Source organism: Drosophila simulans, unplaced genomic scaffold (assembly GCF_016746395.2).
Source record: "Drosophila simulans strain w501 unplaced genomic scaffold, Prin_Dsim_3.1 Segkk87_quiver_pilon, whole genome shotgun sequence".
Taxonomy (NCBI): Eukaryota; Metazoa; Arthropoda; class Insecta; order Diptera; family Drosophilidae; genus Drosophila; species Drosophila simulans.
Genome location: NW_025416883.1, coordinates 907,451 through 926,689, shown reverse-complemented (window position 1 = coordinate 926,689; position 19,239 = coordinate 907,451). Strand labels below are relative to the sequence as shown.

At 39.4% G+C, this 19,239-nt stretch overlaps 1 protein-coding gene across 1 annotated transcript; it reads right to left on the bottom strand.

The window, feature by feature from the left end:
• Positions 1-18,211: 18,211 nt before the first annotated feature.
• LOC27208286 (cytochrome b-c1 complex subunit 6, mitochondrial) lies at positions 18,212-18,827 on the bottom strand. Its single transcript, XM_016183877.3, has 3 exons — positions 18,689-18,827; positions 18,522-18,613; positions 18,212-18,463 (listed from the first exon to the last, which is right to left on the bottom strand). Exons 2-3 carry the CDS (start codon positions 18,603-18,605, stop codon positions 18,290-18,292), a joined length of 258 nt encoding a protein of 85 aa, XP_016025863.1. The 5' UTR covers positions 18,606-18,613; positions 18,689-18,827; the 3' UTR covers positions 18,212-18,289.
• Between the last annotated feature and the right edge of the window lie 412 nt (positions 18,828-19,239).

The following is a 19,239-nucleotide window of genomic DNA, read 5'->3' as shown; positions in this document are numbered from 1 at the left end:
TCCAGGCTCTCTCGAATTTTTGTTCGATCAGTGACCAAGTTTCTGGACGAAGCTGGGAAGAATTACCTACCAGCTGAAAAGTGCCAAAGGATTGCAGGTTGTCATTAAAGGAATAGAGTCATCAGTGACATCATCCGAAATTATCGCGGCACTAAAGGAGAAGAACTTCAACGCCAAAACGGTGATCAACATTCTCAACAGGAACAAAGAGCCGCAGCCACTCTTTAAAGTCGAACTGGAGCCGTCGAGTCAGAAAAACAACAAAAATTAAGTACATCCTATATATAAGCTACAGTATCTACTGCACAGAAGAATAACCGTAGAAGAGCCTCACAAGCGAAGGCAACCTGTGCAGTGCACCAACTGCCAAGAATATGGTCACACCAAAGCGTACTGCACCCTAAAATCCATCTGCGTCGTTTGCAGCGATGCCCACAGTACTGTAAGCTGTCCTAAGAATAAAAACGACAGTTCAATTAAGTTATGCAGCAACTGTGGCGAAAAACACACAGCCAACTGGCGAGGACGCATTGTTTACAAGGAACTCAAGAGTCGCCTAAGCAAACGAGTGGATTCAGCTCGAGATCGTATCACATCAACAGCTCACAAAGCAATGGAACCGACTACATCTAACATCCCTTCGTCTGCCAGCGACCGAACAATGCCAAATTCTTCCTTTGCCAGTGTACTAAAATCAGGGATCCAAGAACCGACAGCAGTCACCTCCAACGTCCAGCATAAAATTCACCAAATAAACACACAGAACATGGAACAGCAGCCTATTGGCGTTGAAGCGATTATGCTCTCGATGCAGCAAACCATGAAAGACTTAATGACCAGCAAGAAACTATGCAAGAGTTTTTGAGGAACCAGAACATCCTTATTCAAATGCTCGTTTCTTCTAAAACAGGATAATGACTCCCTTAATAATAGCTACCTGGAACGTCAATGGCGTTTCGCGGAACAAGCTAGAACTTGCTCAGTTCTTAGCCGACAGAAATACCAGCTACAACACATCGAGCGACCGTGTAGGCTTACAAGCAATAGCAAATGTACTGGGCGAGGTACAAAACATATGTTTGTTCCCATACCGGCTTTTCTAGCCCCCTGGAAACTGAGCAAGACATTGATCAATTTGCTGGTGATATAAAATCAATACTTGTCACAGCAGCAAAAGCGTCAACTCCGCAAGACAACCATGCATGCAGTACTTGAAAAACGACGACATCGAAGGGAGTGGCAGGAGCACAGATCACCTGGCGCAAAGAGTAAATTAAAAGCAGCTTCTCGCAGACTTACCAAAGCGCTTAAGAAAGAAGAAGCGGACGCTTCACTCCCACAGGCACCTACAGGCACCAACAAAAACGGTTGTACCTCTCCGTAGCTCTACAGGAAACTGGTCTCGCGGACAGAGCAAGAGTCTTCGCTGATCATCTTAAAAAAGTACTTCAACCAAACCCAGCCACTAACTCATTTACTCTCCCGCCTTTAACTGCATCTGACTGTAGAATTTCGGCCAAGCGAGATAACGAAAGTCATTAAAGAGCAACTGAAGACTGGAAAATCGTCTGGCTACGACTTAATAACCCCGAAAATTATGATCGAGCTCCCAATGTGTGCAGTACTACGAATCTGCTTGCTCTTCAACGCAATTACTAAAATTGGATACTTCCCTCAAAAGTGGAAGAAGTCAATTATAATTATGATCCCTAAGCCTGGGAAAGACACAGCCATCATCATACAGGCCAATAAGCTTACTTACTTGTCTATCCAAGTTATTTGAAAAAGTGTTGCTGCTACGCATCAGCCCCTACCTCAAAACACACAAAACACTCCCATCGCACCAATTTGGGTTTCGGGCAAAACATGGAGCCATTGAACAGGTTAACCGCATCACAACAGAAATCCGCACTGCCTTTGAACACCGTGAATATTGCACAGCTCTATTCTTAGACGTTGCAAAAGCATTCGATAGAGTATGGCTGGATGGACTTATGTTTAAAATAATCAAACTGCTGCCTCAAAACATACATAAGTTTCTAAAGTCTTACCTATATAAAAGAGTGTTCGCTGTTAGATGCAGTTCAGTCCCAACAAAGTACCAGCTAACGATGACGCTGATGACACTGCAATACTAAGTCGATCCAGATGATCAGTAAAAGCTACGATGCAACTAGCACGCCATCTAACTTGTGCAATGGCTTGCAAATTGGCGCATACGAGTAAACGAAGAAAAGTGCAAACAGGTAACATTTACCCTTAACAAACAAACCCGCCCGTACTTACATACTTGGGTATTCATCTGGACAAGCGGCTCACCTGGCGGAAACACATAGAAGCCAAGACGACGCCCCTCAGACTAAAAGCAAGGGATCTACACTGGCTTATAAACGTTCGCTCTCACCTACGCTTGGAGTACAAAGTCCTCTTATATAACTCCGGTTTAAAACCCATATGGACCTATGGCTCCGAGCTATGGGGCAACGCATCGAGAAGCAACATCGACAGAGAATCATTACTGGAGCTCCATGGTATCTTCGGAACGAGAATATACACAGAGACTTACAAATAAATCTTGTCATTGCAACAATCAGAGAAGAAAGTAAAATACATTAAAAAACTAGCCTCACATCCAAATCTCTCTCTCAAATCCTCTTGCAAGAAAACTTATTCGAGTATGCAGCCAAAGCCGAACCCGAACGACAAATCAGCCCAGCGTTAAATTTGTTAGGCCACACAGCACGAATCATTTTATAAAATGATATTTAGTTAGTTTAGAATAAGATTTGAAAACTTATTGTTAGTCTCTTAAGTAAAAGGGAACATTCAATAAATAAGGAAAAAAAAAATATTAACAACAGATGCGAGTAATGTGGCAATAGGAGCAGTATTGTCACAAGGAACACTATATTCGGATAGGCCGGTTATATTTGCAAGTAGGTATGTATTAAATCCACGGGAGGAAAGTTACTCCACGGTAGAGAAAGAAATGCTAGCAAACATTTGCGCTACGAAATACTTCCGCCCGTATCTTTTTGGTCAAAAATTTAAAATCATCACGGACCACAGACCTTTAACCTGGCTAATGAATTTGAAAGAACCAAATTCAAAATTGGTTCGATGGAAACTCCAACTGTTGGAATATAATTACGAAGTAGAGTATAAAAAAGGCCCACAGAATGTAGTAGCTGATGCGTTGAGTCGCGTAAGAATTGAAACCAATTCCATATCAAAACATAGTCTAACATCTAACGAATTACTAATAAGAACAGCTGATAGACCATTAAATGAATTGAAATCACAATACATATTCGGGCAGGGTAATGAAAACAAGACGAGAAATAACATATTGTTCAAGAACAGGCTCGATAACTAAAATCAGATACGACCTTCACACAATAACTGAGACCTTGAAAGGAATCTTAACACCTATGAGGTTACACGCTATTTTCGCTCACGACCTAATTTTTGAATTAATAAAGGCTATCAATGAATACCATTTAAAAAGTAACCATTGGGGAATTGAAGAAACGTTAAACCACCTGAAGAAAACTCTTTACATTCCATACATAAAACAAAGGATTACCCAAAACGATGCGATATGTGCCAAACGCTAAAGTATTATAGAAGACCACCCAGGCCTGAGTTTAAAAAGACCGAGACCCCGGGCGTAGCATTGCAAATTGTTCATATGGATATTTATACCATAAACGGACAGACCGTCCTTACGCTTATCGATAAATTCTCCAAATTTGCAAGTGCCTATACAATTCCAGCTAGGAGTTGTATAAGTGGTAAAATCCTTAAAAAAATTGTATTGTATTGTAGGTATACCAACAAAGCTGGTTTTTGATCAGCACGGAATTTTCTGGGAAAATGTTTACCGATTTCTGTAACCAATATAATTTTGGTACACACGTGACGTCGTTCCAACAATCGTCTAGTAATTCGCCAGTGAAAAGATTGCATTCATCGCTCACTGAAACTTACAGGATAATTTTCGAAAACGGGAAGGCTGAAAAGTTGGACTGTGACCACGAGGAAATATTATATGAAACTTTAATCACTTACAATAACGCCATACACTCAGCGACGAAGTATACACCATTCGAATTATTTTCGGGAAGAACTCACGTGTTCAATAAGGAAGTCACTTTTAATACGGAACACGATTACTTACAAAGACTAAACGAATTTCAGAATACGCCGTATCCGAGAATTGAGAATTCAGAAAAGAAAATAGGAGGAATAAGCTCACATCTCGTTTTTCTAGGCACAGAATGCTTAAGGACAATAAAATCACACTAATTTCAGCCAGGAATCAAAAATTACACAAAGCCAAGATCAAAAATAAGATTATAAATTAAACAAATAAAATATTGATTTTCCAGATTCACTTCCATCGCAGCCCAAGACTTAAAAGTCAAGCATTTAGGAAATGAAACGCCTTTACTAAAGATCAATCTGGGACAATCAAGGGTCATTCAATCCCATAAATTCCTTACTCACATAATTTATGTGAGTAATAATTAACCTCCAGGATTTCATTGATGGTACGGTCAACTTTGAAAAAGCAATTAATAAACTTGAAAGAAACCTAGATTCGAATATGCAATCGAAAATTTAGCAACAAAGGTCGGACAACTGAAATCTAGAATTGAAACATTACTACCAAAGAAGAGACAAAAGAGTGGACTAATCAATTGATTGGGAAACGTAATTAAAATAGTGACAGGGAACTTAGATGACACGGACGGACGCAAGATTCAAGATAGTTTGGAGACAATTTCAGAAAATCAAAAAGACCTTACACTAAGTGTAAACAAGCAAGAGGTAATTAATAACAACTTCAAGCGAGATTCGACAACATAACGGAGCAAATTAATAAGGAATTAATAATTTTCTGAACACTTATAAAAGTAGATTGTTCAAAACGGTTAACTCGGAACACAATCTGTTACACACACTGCAATATGTATTTAAAATTAACATGAGCTTGGATGTTTTGTCAAACTATTTAAAAAATGTTGAAGAAATTGTGTTACTAGCCAAACTAAAAATAGTACCCACTTTTATTGTATCTGAGGAGGAGGTAAACATAATCAGACATGAATTAATCGACCCGGAATTACGGGAAGTGTCAGACGAACACATATTTCAAATGTTAGAATTAGATACTTTCATGACTGGAATTTAAATAAACTTTAGAATAAGAATACCTACATTCAAGCAAAATTACTATAAGTTCACACACATTGTCCCATTACCCATAAATGAATCTAAGTTTTTAACTAAATAAATTAAATTTCCGAAAAATGTAACAAAATACACAAATACTACATCTGCGAGAACGCAATATCAGTCAGAGATAATGTTAAAACTGAATGTCTCAATAACATACTTTCGATGGAAACTGCAAATTGTAAAACCAAAGACATTGGTAATCAAGAAATTATAAAAGAAGTAGAACCAGCACACATTTTAATATTAAACACACAGAACACTACCGTTGAATCGAATTGTACCACTTAAATTTCCATAAGAGGATCCGCATTAGTAACATTCGAAAACTGCAAGGTACTGATATACCAAATTCCATACAACAAGGAGTTATCGCACTACGAGGAGAAGATAGACGCTCACATCTCAATTACAAAAAAATATAAATTTTACCGAGAACACAGAAGACACCAACCTGCGTAAGCTGAACTTAAGATCCATCCACGCTTCCAATTTAATCATTTATTGAAAAAAATTTACGACGACAAATCTCGGAGCACTATACGGATAACTATTGGTTGACGTGGTGACAACAATATGTCTCATCAAGATAAGGAGAAGAAAGGTTGCCTTCGTTGTGGCCGTCACTTGAATCCAGGGGGGGAGGAGTTACCGGTTCCTACCGGCACACAGACCCTCCACCTAAGCCACCCGGGTTACCCTAGAAGTTGTACAGAATAACCAAAATATAAACAACTGATTTTATTAGGCCACACAACGACCGCTCAGCGAACGGCCGTTGCCACCAGCGAAGAAATGTTTACATGACACTTGAACGGGAAACCCCTACTCCTCCGGACTGGGTAATAAGAGCACGACTCAGCAAAGAACTGACCCTCTCAAGAGAAGGCAAACACAGCACTTCGAGAATTTCAACCCAAAGTAGTATTTACTATTTACTCAAAAGTAGTATTTAAGACACTATTTATTTCCTATTTACTTCTCGCAGCATAGGTCTTTGCGATCTAGTATATAAGTTAACACAAGCCAACGGACTAGAACAGTTGGCTCAGTGTATGAAACATAGCCAGCGAAGGAAGCCCTTCACCTCTGGAGGATTCCGGACGACAACAGCATCGCAAGACGGTGCGATCAATCTTTGAATAATTGGCGCTTAACTAGTGGTAAAAACCACCACCCACGACCACCCAAGAGCATACGCCGCCGCCGCTTCCAAAGCGGAATCGAAAATAGACGACGATGCCGAGTATGATTCTGACTACGTCAATTTTTCAAGGGAAAATCCCTGTTACCCGTCATCAGACGAAGAATAGCAGGGGTACCAATGAATTTTCTTCTAGACACCGGCGCGTCAAAAAATTTCATCCGACCTCGCAAAGAGCTAAAGTGTATCCGCCCGGTGGACTCTCCTTTCGAAGTACACTCAATTCATGGCGCCACCACTGTAAAAAAAAAGCTTCGTCTGGATTTTAAATTTGAAAGTGACTTTTTTCATTCTACCACATTTTACAATATTCGACGGGATAATCAAGGCCGATCTTCCGCCCAACTCAAGTGGGGTAACGAAAAAATGGTATAATTCAGAAGTCGCTGTCTCCTTATAACAACCCAATATGGGTGGTTGATAAAAAAGGAACCGACGAGGCCATAGATTAGTCATAGACTTTCGTAAGCTAAACGAAAGGACTATTCCGGACAAATACCCGATGCCAGATATCTCTATGATACTGGGCAACTTGGGCAAGGCCAAATTCTTTACGACACTGGACCTTAAGTCCGGGTATCACCAGATCGTCTTAGCGGAAAATGACCGCGAAAAAAATTCCTTCTCCGTAAACGGAGGGAAGTACGAATTCAAGAGACTTCCTTCCCTTTGGCTTGAGAAATGCTGCCAGCATCTTCCAGAGAGCCATTGATGACATTCTCAGAGAACAAATCGGCAAGACTTGCTATGTCTACGTCGATGATGTACTAATCTTCTCAGAGTTTTAAAAACCATAAGCGATGCAAATAAGAGAGTCTCAGTAAAAAAGTCAAGTTTTTTTTTAAAAAAAGCGTAAACTTTCTTGGCTTTATAGTCACCAGTGATGGCACCATTACCGACCCAGAAAAGGTCAGGCCCATAAAAGAGTTCCCCGAACCAAAAACAGTATTTAAGGTTAGATCATTCCTAGGTCTCACGAGCTATTACATATGCTTTATTAAGGACTTTGTCCTCATAGCAAGGCCTATTTCGGACATCTTAAAGGGCGAAAATGGAAGTGTAAGCAGACATAGATCGCGATACATCCAAGTACAATTCAATGAGGCACAAAAAATTCCTTCGAAAAACTGCGCAACATTTTGGCATCCAAAGATGTTATGCTTACCCGGATTATAAGAAGCCATTCCATCTAACGATGATGCTTAAGCCTACGGTATTGGAGCAGAGCTTTCACAAGAGAACCGTCCTATTACAATTATCTCGAGGACATTGAAGGATAGGGAAATGAACTACGCCACAAATGAAAGAGAATTATTAGCCATCGTTTGGGCGTTGGCCAAACTGCGACACTATTTATATGTGGTGAAAGGTATAACTATCTTCACTGACCATCAGCCATTGGCATTCTCGGTATCAGATTCTAACCCTAACGCGAAAATTAAAAGGTGGAAGGGTCGCATCGAGGATACGGGTGCGAAGGTAGTGTATAAGCCGGGAAAAGAAAATTTAGTCGCTGAGGCCCTATCTAGGCAGCAAATTAATGCCATAGAAGAACAGGACGAGATTTCCCTCACCCACACCATAGAATCAACGGATAAGCCCCTAAACTGCTTCCAGAACCAACTAGTTCTAGAAGAGGCCCGCTTTCCGGTAAATCGCTCTTTCGTTCTCTTCAAAAATAAGAAACGACACGCAATCAACTTCACCGACAAGGAGTCATTACTCAATGACCTTGCGGACGTAATTGTCCCCAAGGGCGTAAACGCCCTTAGTGTGGATATTCCCGACTACAAAATTCTGGCACAGCAAAAACCGTCTTACAGACATTTTTGGGGTCGAGGAAAGAAGGGAAATCATATTAGCAGAACACAATAGGGCTCACCGGTCAGCCCAAGAAAATGTAAAACAGGTTCTCACAGAGTACTACTTCCCAAAAATGGCCAAACTAGCCAATAAAATTGTCCAAAACTGCAAAACATGCGCGAAAGCTAAATATGATAGGTTTCCGAAAAAACAAGAGATTGGCGAGTCACCGATTCCTTCTCATGTAGGAGAAATACTACACATAGACATTTTCTCAACGGACAAAAAATATTTTCTCACTTGTATTGACAAATTTTCGAAATTCGACGTCGTACAGCACGTGCCGTCAAGAACAATTGAGGATTTGAAACCGGCCATGTTACAGATCATGAATTTCTTCCCAAAGGCCAAGGTAATTTACTGCGACAACGAGCCATCGTTAAAATCGCACACGATCACGGCCATGCTAGACAACCTGTTTGGCGTCAGCATCACGAATGCGCCACCCCTTCACAGTGTCTCAAACGGGCAAGTGGAACGTTTTCACAGCACTCTTCTAGAGCTCGCCAGGTACCTAAAAATTGACAAGGGCATAAGTGATACTGTGGGAATAATCTTGTTAGTCACTATCAGATATATCAAATCAATCCATTCGGTCATCGATAAGTGGCCAGTCGACGCAATACAAGAATACACGGACGACACACAAGAACGGATTGCTGACAAAATTAAGAGTGCCCAAGATGCGCTAAGGTCTAGAGAGAATGCATCTCGACAAAACAGAGTCTTCGAAGTGGGCGAAAAAGTTTTGGTCAAAACTAATAGAAGGCTTGGCAATAAACTCACTCCCTTGTGTGAGGAAAAAGCCATACAAGCAGACCTGGGGATCACGGTTCTCATTGAAGGGAGGGTGGTCCACAAAGACAACCTAAAATGAATCTCTCGCTTGATTTTAAACTTTATATTCTTACTACATATTATCAGCAGCAAACTTCCATTTAATAGACATTATGTCCATTGCCAATGACACGATGTTTTAGTTTTAGGATAAAATTAATTGGTGATGGGATAAACCTCAGCGAACAAGAAAAAGCGACTAAAAAATACATTTCCACAGGCGCAGAATTTTCGTCCTCCTCTCACTGTCATTGGTGTCAGCGCACATCACTAACTATTCACAAGCAAGGTACATTCCCATCATAGATGGAGAGGTCCTGGTGTGGGAGGAGCTCGCGTTCGTGACCCACTCGGCAAATCTTTCGGGATACATGCGCGTAATAAAAGAAACAAGCAGCATGAACGAGATGTTTTCACAGTCTCACATGAGGAAGTTGCTAGAAGTGGACACCTCGCACCTTCGGGACACGCTGCATTCGTTAAGAGTCCACCACAGAATCGCAAGGAGTTTAGATTTTCTGGGCTCAATGCTGAGGGTTGTAGCGGGGACGCCGGATGCCGGCGATCTAGAAAGAGTTAGGTTCACAGAGTGGCAGTTGATACAGTCAAACAATAGGCAAATCAAAATTAATACTAGACTACAAAGTCGAATCAATTAACAACCACTTGCAAACACATAAAAATAGCCAAATTGACACCGGTCATTTATATAAGACACTGCTGGCTAGGAATAGAATACTAATGATGGAGTTAAAAAATTTAATGTTGGCTGTATCACTGGCGAAAAAACAATATTGTCAGTCCAAATATCCTAGATCACGCAGACTTCAAAATTAGTTTGGCTAAAAGAACCCACAGATACCCCCTAGGGGATCTTATGTCCGCATCGTTTGTAAAAATATTACAATCCTCTAACATAATACACTTCATTATCAAATTCCCCAAAATAAAATGATCTTGTGATAAGGTCACTTGCAAAGGGGTTATGCTGGGAATAACGGACAACATGGTAGAAAAGTGTGGAGAAGAAGTCCATACAATCAAAAACTGCACCCAAACACCGGGGGCTACCTTTTGCCAACTATCAACGGAAAGCTCAGGCGCCAGGGAACTACACGCAGGCGTTCTAGGGCATTGCGAGTCACAACCAAGCGACCTACACCCGCTTACCCGAGTGGATGAGGGAATCATCATCATCAATGACCGGACAGCAAGGGTCACGGTGGACAACGGAACAGAAGTCTATCTACATGGCACACATCTCATTACCTTCAACGATCGCGTCTTGATAAATGACACCACCTTTATAAATCACGACAAGGCCCAAATACGAGCTCCAGGGGTAGCTAGTTCCCCATCATAGAATATCACCGCCAACAAAAATATTCTGAGTCTCCCCTATCTTCACTAGCTTAGTGAACGTAACTTGGAGTTCACTAAAGAGTTCGGGAGAGAAATTGATACCAGTCTTTCACATCGTATAATATTTATCGCAGCAGCGATTTGTTGTTCATTGATTTGTATTTTCATCACCTGTGTACGGTTCATCGGAGCGCGGAGATCTGCAATCCAAGTAAACGGGATGATCGGCGAATTAGGACCAGCCGAGGACTGCCGTAATATTGGAGGGGAGTAGTTAACACAAGCCAATGAACTAGAACAGTTGGTTCAGTGTGTATGAAACATAATATCAAAGTGCTGACCCAGCATTGGGCCCGAAACCCGTGCGCAGCCGGCAAACACAGAATACTTGCGTGGCCGCTGCGAGTCTTTGTTAGCTTTAAGAATCATTTTAAGTTTCACTTTGAATTTGCAGAATAAAGAGCGGCAGCTCGTCAACTCCGACTAAGCGTCGTAAAACATATTTTTATTAATTACTCTGCCAGACCACAAGGCTGGCAGTTAAAAGAGGACAGTTCCTCTCAACGTAAATAATAATCTTCTACTCCCCGGAGCAGCCAACGAAGGAAGCCCTTCACCTCTGGAGGAATCCTGACGACGACCATATCGCAAGACGGTGCGATCAATCTCTAAATAATTTGTATGCGAACTTGAAATGTCATCAGTTTTCTGGGATATCGATTGATATTGGGAAATAAAATGAGAAAAAATTTAAATATTGCCATAGTTTTGCGAGTTACTTAGGCGAGTTAAATGACCGGTTGTAGCTAAACAATAAATTTGCAATTTTCTGCAGCTGATAAAACAGCTGATAGCGCTGCCAACTTGGCGCAGTGGGTGATCTTTAGCGTGAGGCGTTGCCAAATCAACGGTGAGATCAGTGCTGAGTTGCGACCGTAGGGCGCATAATTTAAAACTGAATTTAAATTTAAGTCGTCAAATTTAATTTGATACTGGTACTTTGGGAGCGTAGCATTCTTTAAGAGAGGAGAAGAGGCACAAAGGTCGCGGACAGACCGAAAATCATCCTCTTACCGTGTTGGTGCCTAAGCTGAGGCTCTGGAGGCCGAGCTTAGGCGGAACATATCTACAGCGAAAGGCCAGAAGACGATGGACTACATTGCCGTGCTATCGCAAAACGCGGGAGCTGGTTCCTCTCATCGGTCTTCGAACCTGACCACGGCTCTCCTAACGAGGATCTGAAGTGCATACTCACTAGGATGAATGTCAAGATAAAATACGCATTTGAGACTCAACGGCACGTTTAAGCGACGCTCTAGGATTTGGCCTCTGTGCGCACGGGAGCTCAGGGAATAGCACTATCCTGCAGCGGACTGAACGAGGCTACGTCAGCAGAGGAGCTCCACAGTCGCATGGTCGCTCAATTCCAAGGCCTACAGTTAAATCCAGAGGATGTCAGGGGCCTTCGCAGGATGCGGGATGGGACGCAGATAGTTTGGTGAACGCGAACGATAAGATAGCTGTCCGAAAACAGGGCACGTTAACCGTGGGATGGTCAAGGTGTCGCATAACCCAGGAAGTCTAGCCCACATAATACATCGAGCAGCACCCTGCAATGCGACTTATAGGGCAGACAGCTGTCTTAGATGCGGTGAGCGTCGGCACAAGGCAAACGGCAAAGGTTGCACCACCAAAATGCCTAATCTGCAGCAGCAAGGCGGACAAAAACCACCCGACGGGTAGCTTTGCGTGCCCGACCTATAGAGCAAGCCTAAAAGAAGCTAAGAGCCACCATAATGCACGCCCATATTAATTTAAAAATTGTTCCACAGTTTGTGCGGGACCGGTTCGTCAGCTTTAGGGCGGTAGAGTGGGCGTGGCAAAAAGTTTTTTGGTATTCGGTAGAAATTTAAAAAATAATAAAATTATGCAAAAATAATGAAAATGGTTCAGAAATGTGACCGTGGCAGTTTTGGGCGGTTTGAGGGCGTGGCAATTTTTTTTGCAAAACTATAAATATTTACAAAATTAAAAAAATTTTGAAAAAATTTTAAAAAATGGTTTAAAAATGTGGGCGGTCCAGTTTTGGGCGGGTTTAGGGCATTAGAGTGGGAGTGACAAAATTTTTTTTGCAAATCGATAGAAATTTAAAAGAGTATCAAAAAAGTGAAAAATATTAACACATTTATCAAAAGTGTGGGCCAACAATATATGTATATGTATGTAACAATATGTATCTCAACCTTTTAGCTTTTATAGTTCCTGAGATTCGACGTGCATGCGGACAGAAGGACAAGGCTAGATCGACTTGGTTATTGATCCTGATCAAGAATATATATACTTTATATAGTCGGAAACGCTTCCTTCTGTCTGTTACATACTTTTCATAGAATCTAATATACCCATTTATTCTAGGAGTGACGGATATAATTACACCCTCAGATATGTTTATTTATATTTATTTTTCATGCGTGAAGTCAGTTTTTGGGACATAAATGCACGGATTGAGGAATATTGCCAGAGGACAAGATGTTTGACATCATCCAAAATGACCCAGTTCCCCATGATGCAGATAGCGCAAGGCGTTTTGTTACATTTTGTAACTACTATAGATTTATTAAAAACTTCGCCGACTATTCACGGCACATATCTAGGTTATGTAAAAATAAAGATTCCTGTAAATAGACAGAAGACTGTCAAAAAGCGTTTTTGCATCTACAACTGATGGAACCTACTATCTTGCAATACCCTGATTTTAGTAAAGAATTTTGTATCACAATAGATTTTTTTATTTAGCTCAAATATTTTATTTTATTTATATATTTATTATTTAAAATTTATTTATAAATTAAATTTATATTTATTTTATTATGGATAAATATTAAATTTTTTAACATAGACTTAGCAGGTGAATATTACATTGTTGTTGATATTTATTCAGCGGCTCTCAAGCTCGGAAATGAGTCCTGCGCAGTCTTCGGCGTTGTTCACTATTGTCCAGTAGGGGGATGGCCGTTATGTTGGGATGCCTATGAAGCCTTTTTATGTACCGGTCGCTGCTCTTCGGTTTCTCTTCTCTGACCCAAGGGAACCCAAGGACCTCGTGGATGGTGACGTTGTCGTACAGCAGGTGAGACGCTGGTTGGCTTGATGTATCACAACAGATACGAGCAAAATGGCGTGTGGCGCAGTTTTATCTCAAAACCATAATGGCCACCAACTCCCAGGGTGAAAGCAATAAAAGCACGATGGAACAGGGGTTAGAAGCTGTACATTGGCCAATAACACACTTTAGACCCTATATTTACTGTGAACATTTTACAGTCAAAACTAACTCTGGCTCAAAATTGACTCGTATGAGACTTGAATTGGAGGAATATAGTTTCACCAAAGATACTAGAATAACATAACAACGTAACGCCATACGATTTTTTGGCGCACAATTTTTTCGGCGTGGCTCTGGAGGTGGCTCCAGGCTCTCTTTCAGAGTGAGAGAGCGGAGAGCGCTACAGCCAACAGTTCTTTTCTACGCATACAGTGATAGCAGAAAACTGTTGGTGTGCACATGTATGCTCATGCCTTGTAAATTTAACAAAATATGCCCTTTACCTTAGAAGTTCTTGGACTTTAAATCTATATTATTTTTGATCAATTGGCACCATGTGGATAATTCTTGTTTTTCATTGTCTTAACGTTATTATTATTTAAATATAGCTTAGAAATAGTAATAGCCGAATCTATGTACATACCACAAAATATATTTCAAAAATGACTTTGTATTAGAATACTTGTCATTAGAGTATTCAGCTTGCGACGTATGAAAAATAAATAAGGCGATGATTGTTGAGTGCTTGTGTCCGCACTTCGTGCCTCAAGATATGACTTTTGAAATAAATAGTTTTCAAACTTTTATTTATTTTATAATTTTTATTTTTTTTGTCAACACCTTTTTATTTTAATGATGTATATTTTTTTTGACTATTTTTGAATTCTTATTGGATAATTTACGTTTTAAATTACAGTAGTTATAATACTTTCCTTTACATTTGCTTTTATTATTTAGTATATTTATTAAGTCATGATGATTTTTATTATTTAACATTCAGATTCAGTTGAATTATTTTCTTATATTACAATTTGAAATTTGGGAAGAAATTCGCTTTTGGTTTTCTTTTAATTTCTTCTTAATCCGTTTGCTTAAAGTTGACTATAAGCAGAACTGCTCGATTTTTGAAATTTTCGCTATATAACCGAGTTTATATTCAATTAAAGTCATTTTGTTGCAATAGTAAAGTAATGAAAAATAAACTCGAAGGTCATATAAATATAGGACCCCATAACAATTGTTATGGCCTCCTCGTGGTGTTCCCTGGGTACCGATTATTACATATATTATTATATATAATACATTTTTTTAAATAAATATGTGTCGAAGAGTCATCAGGACGCCCTTCTTCCTCTTCACTATTCTCGTTGTTTGCACAACGTTTTCTGGCGCGTGAGCGAGGCATGTCTGTTCTGCTCAATGATCGATCACTGACTGACTCAATCTCTCTTCACAAAATCAGAAATATGCGTAGTTCTTAACTCTACACGCACTATTAACACATATTGGAGACCCACTCCAATGCACATGGTCCCTCCGGACCCTCATAGCCCCCGCCACATGGTCACTGCGCAGGTAACCATATTGTGTAGCTGTAGCCTTGTGAAAAATTAACTCAGAGTCTATGGTCTCTACGAGTACCTCAGTCGGCGATCTCTCGCAGTGGTCTCTACGAGTGCCTCAGTCGGCGATCTCTCGCATTGGTCTCTACGAGTGCCTCAGTCAGTGATATCTCGCATTGGTCTGCGTCTACCTCAACAGGCACCGACCATAACTATTCGTGGGCCTACTATACGTTCTTTTGCTTGTCAAAGATCTCAATACATATCGGTTACCATCAAGCTTTTCCGCCATCACATATGGCCCCCAAGCCTTGGGTTTAGCTTTGTTTGATGCCGCTCTTCACTCTTGCGCAAGATACGGTCGCTCACATTGAATCGTATTTCGAATAAAATTAAAATCAAAATTACAAATCTTTACGGCTAGAATTTGTCACGAAGCCGTTACCTATACCACTCATAAGCAAAGCACTACTAATTCATCCTTCCATGAACATTTCCGCCAATCCCTCTTTCAATATGGAATCAAAAAGAAAAGAATGGAACGGACTCACCCATCTGGTACTAGTTCCCTCTTGGATTGACAACGGCGCACATATCCACTCGTTTCTCAGTTGAATGTTTTGCTCCCATCAGCTTCCTTCTTTGCACATTGGGTAGATATGTGACCATGTTCACCGCACTTGTAGCAAGTTACACTTGATTTTCAGCGTTGATGACCATCGTGTCTGTCATGTCGTTCTTTGTTGTTGGCAAACTGATTTTGTTGATTCCTAAGTCTGCATTCAATCATTTTGTGTCCGAATTTTCCGCAGAAATGACACTCTATAGATGACTGCTTTTGCCGTTTAGGATAAGTGTCGGTTTGTTGCTCCGTGGAACCATTTTTCCGTTTTTTAAAAGTGTACGCTTTTAATTCGGACTGTAAATCGCCTCTGGTTCGAACATTTGATGTAAAACTTAATAGCTGCAAACGGTTATCAACATTTGCCAGCAACGCGAGAGTTACGGACACAGCAATTTCTTCCGTTTCCATTTGGCGCCATTTCATCGTTAGTTCTGTTACCATGCGGCTTGCATGGACTGCAAGACAATCGCCGTCAGTCGGTCGTTTAGACAACATATTTAGAAACATGGCGGCTGGTGTTTCTATAGTGTCAAAGCGATGGATAAACCGTTCTTTAAACTAGAGCCAATGGGAGAGCCATTGCGAAGCGCTGCCCTCTAGTGCTGAACTTAATGCCACTTATTCTGACTTATGGTCCATTGAAGACGTTCATTACATGGGTGCAGAATATAAGCACTCAATAATCACTGATTTATGCAAAAAACTTTAAATTAAAAATGTAACATCTACCGCTCACCACCATCAGACCAAAGACACCAGAAAAACAAAGACACAGAAAAAACAGCAGACAACTGTATGTGTGCACACGCATGCTCATGCATTGTAAATTTGACAAAATATGCCCTTCACCTTAGAAGTTCTTAGACTTTAAATCTATATTATTATTGATCAATGCATTGCCTTAACGTTTATTATTTAAATATAGCTTACAAATAGTAATAGCCGAACTTATGTACATAATATACCAAAATAAATTTCAAAAATTACTTTGATATATGCCATTAGAGTATTCAGCTTGCGACGTATGCAAAATGAATAAGGCAATGATTGTTGAGTGCTTGTGTCCAGACTTCGTGCCTCAAGATCTAACTTTTGCAATAAACAGTTTTCATATTTTTATTTATTATATAAAATTTTATTACTATAGACTCGGACTTCGGGAAACTAAAGGCACCATCTGTTTTTTTTTAACATTTGTAAAATACACATTAAAGTTTTTGAAAATTTTTAAAAATAATAAAAATAAATAATATAAGAAAAATTATTGTTGAGCAATGCATTACATTAAGTACACAAATGAAAGCAGTGCTTTCTTATTATGGTTTTATGTAAATAATGAATGTTATATATATTACACTTAATTAATTAGCAACATAAATATAAAAATCTAAACGGTAGCTAATTCGAACGGCGATCTTATCAAGCAAATTTAAATACTTTAAAAATTATAATAGTCAGGGCGTGAATTTATAATTATTATTTTAGTTCATCATATTGCTACGAAATTGGACAAAACTCCAAACTCAGACAGTAGGTATAGTCGAAATAAGTCATAGAACTTTAAAAAATACATACGATCATACATATCGGTTGATATAACTGATTGGGACGTGTGGCTTCAGTATTTCGTCTATTGTTTTAATAAAACCCTCTCTATGGTACATAATTTTTGTCCATATGAATTAGTTTTTGGTAGAGCAAATAACTTACCCAAAAAAAATAGTACAACCGTTATAATATAGATGATTATGAGAAGGAAAGTAAATTTAGATTGGAAGTAGCATATAAGAGAGCTAAAACTATGCTCGAAAAGCATACAAAAAATAATAGTGAAAATTATGACTTACACCAAAGAATATAGAAATAGCATTAAGAAATAAAGTAGGTCATAAACTAATTTAAAATACACGGGACCCTATAAGGTAGATAAGATAACAGAAAGAAACAATGTTATAATATTAAGCAATAAAAACAAAAAATTCATGAAAAAAAATTTAATAAAAATAAGTTACGTTTTTTTTTTAGCAAAAGGAGGAAGATGTGGTATGTGGAAGACATTGAGTGTACTCAGGTACTCGTATTACTGTACTCAGTACAAATACTTAAATGTATTATAAATACACACATTTGCAGCGCATTCGCATTGCATAAATGCATAGTCAGCATTCTCACGATGGCAACGGCAAACATGGGCAAACGTTCCAGCTTTTAAATTTCCAAAATCCGAGTTTTTAGAATCCGGCTTCTGGGAGCGCTATGGAACAGCTTTGGGCTTACCATAGGCAGTAAGTGAAGTTTTAATGTACTAGGAGGATTGGACAAATGTATCATACAAGAGAGGTTTAAGGTACCTAGCATTACCTACCCAATTTCGCTTCTAATCACCAAATGGTACAAAACACGTATAAAACTCGATAAAGAGATTTGTTTATTTATGTTCTTATTTTAAGCACTGCCCTTTCCTTTAATAGAATTGACTTTAATGGTATTTACTTTAGCTTTGTAAAAAGACTGTGCGAAACGCAATGATCTAACTCAGCAACATAGTCAAATAATTCCTCGATGCAAGTCTCAGTTGTTTTGGATCGCCCATTCACACGATCATTACACTCTTGGTACTTATTGTACAAAGATTCTATGTGACCTTTAGCTTGACATTTTTCCTGTTGCATAAAATTCAGTTACATGTTATATTAAATGATGTAAGGAAGTCTTTTTTACCCGTAAAACTGCTTGCGGGTCAACTAAGTCCTCTTCGTCATCAGCTCTGACGGCGGGAATCGAAAACCAGTTCCTATAAGCCATTATTAATGCTAAAAAGAAAATAAACTCATAAGTCTTTAAAAGCATAAATATTATCAAATTTTATAAATATGAAAAATTATAACCTTTAAGACCGCTATGATGCAATCACAGTGTTTTTTATGAATGCCTGAATTATAAAGGGCCAGACCAACAAAAATAGATTATTTTATGCATACATATCAATTAGCTTAGCTTATAGCCCAGCCCCAATAGAATACATCTTTATGAACCGTTTGCAATTTTACCTAGATGTGAAAATCTGTTCACACAAGTACCTTGAGTAAGCAATTTAAATCATTTTTGGCTAATGGTCCGAAGTGATAATTTTTTCTTTGTAAATATTTCGCATAAACTCGAATTATTTCATAATTTTATGTTTTGCGTCTGTGCATTGTGGTTGTTGCTGCATGATCTCTTACCCGTTACAATACCTTTGGAGCGGGGCGACAATGATGCCTCGCCTGTCTAGCTGCACGACTATGCAACGCGACGTTGTCGCCGAGTGTGGTTCGTGGTAATTGCGGCCCAGTTAGAAAAACGAGCAGATCAAAATGCTTGAGTTATCGCCTGCGAAAACATCCAAGCGCTCTAAGCTCTAATAGAGGACGAGCATACTTCGACATCAAAAGTGTGA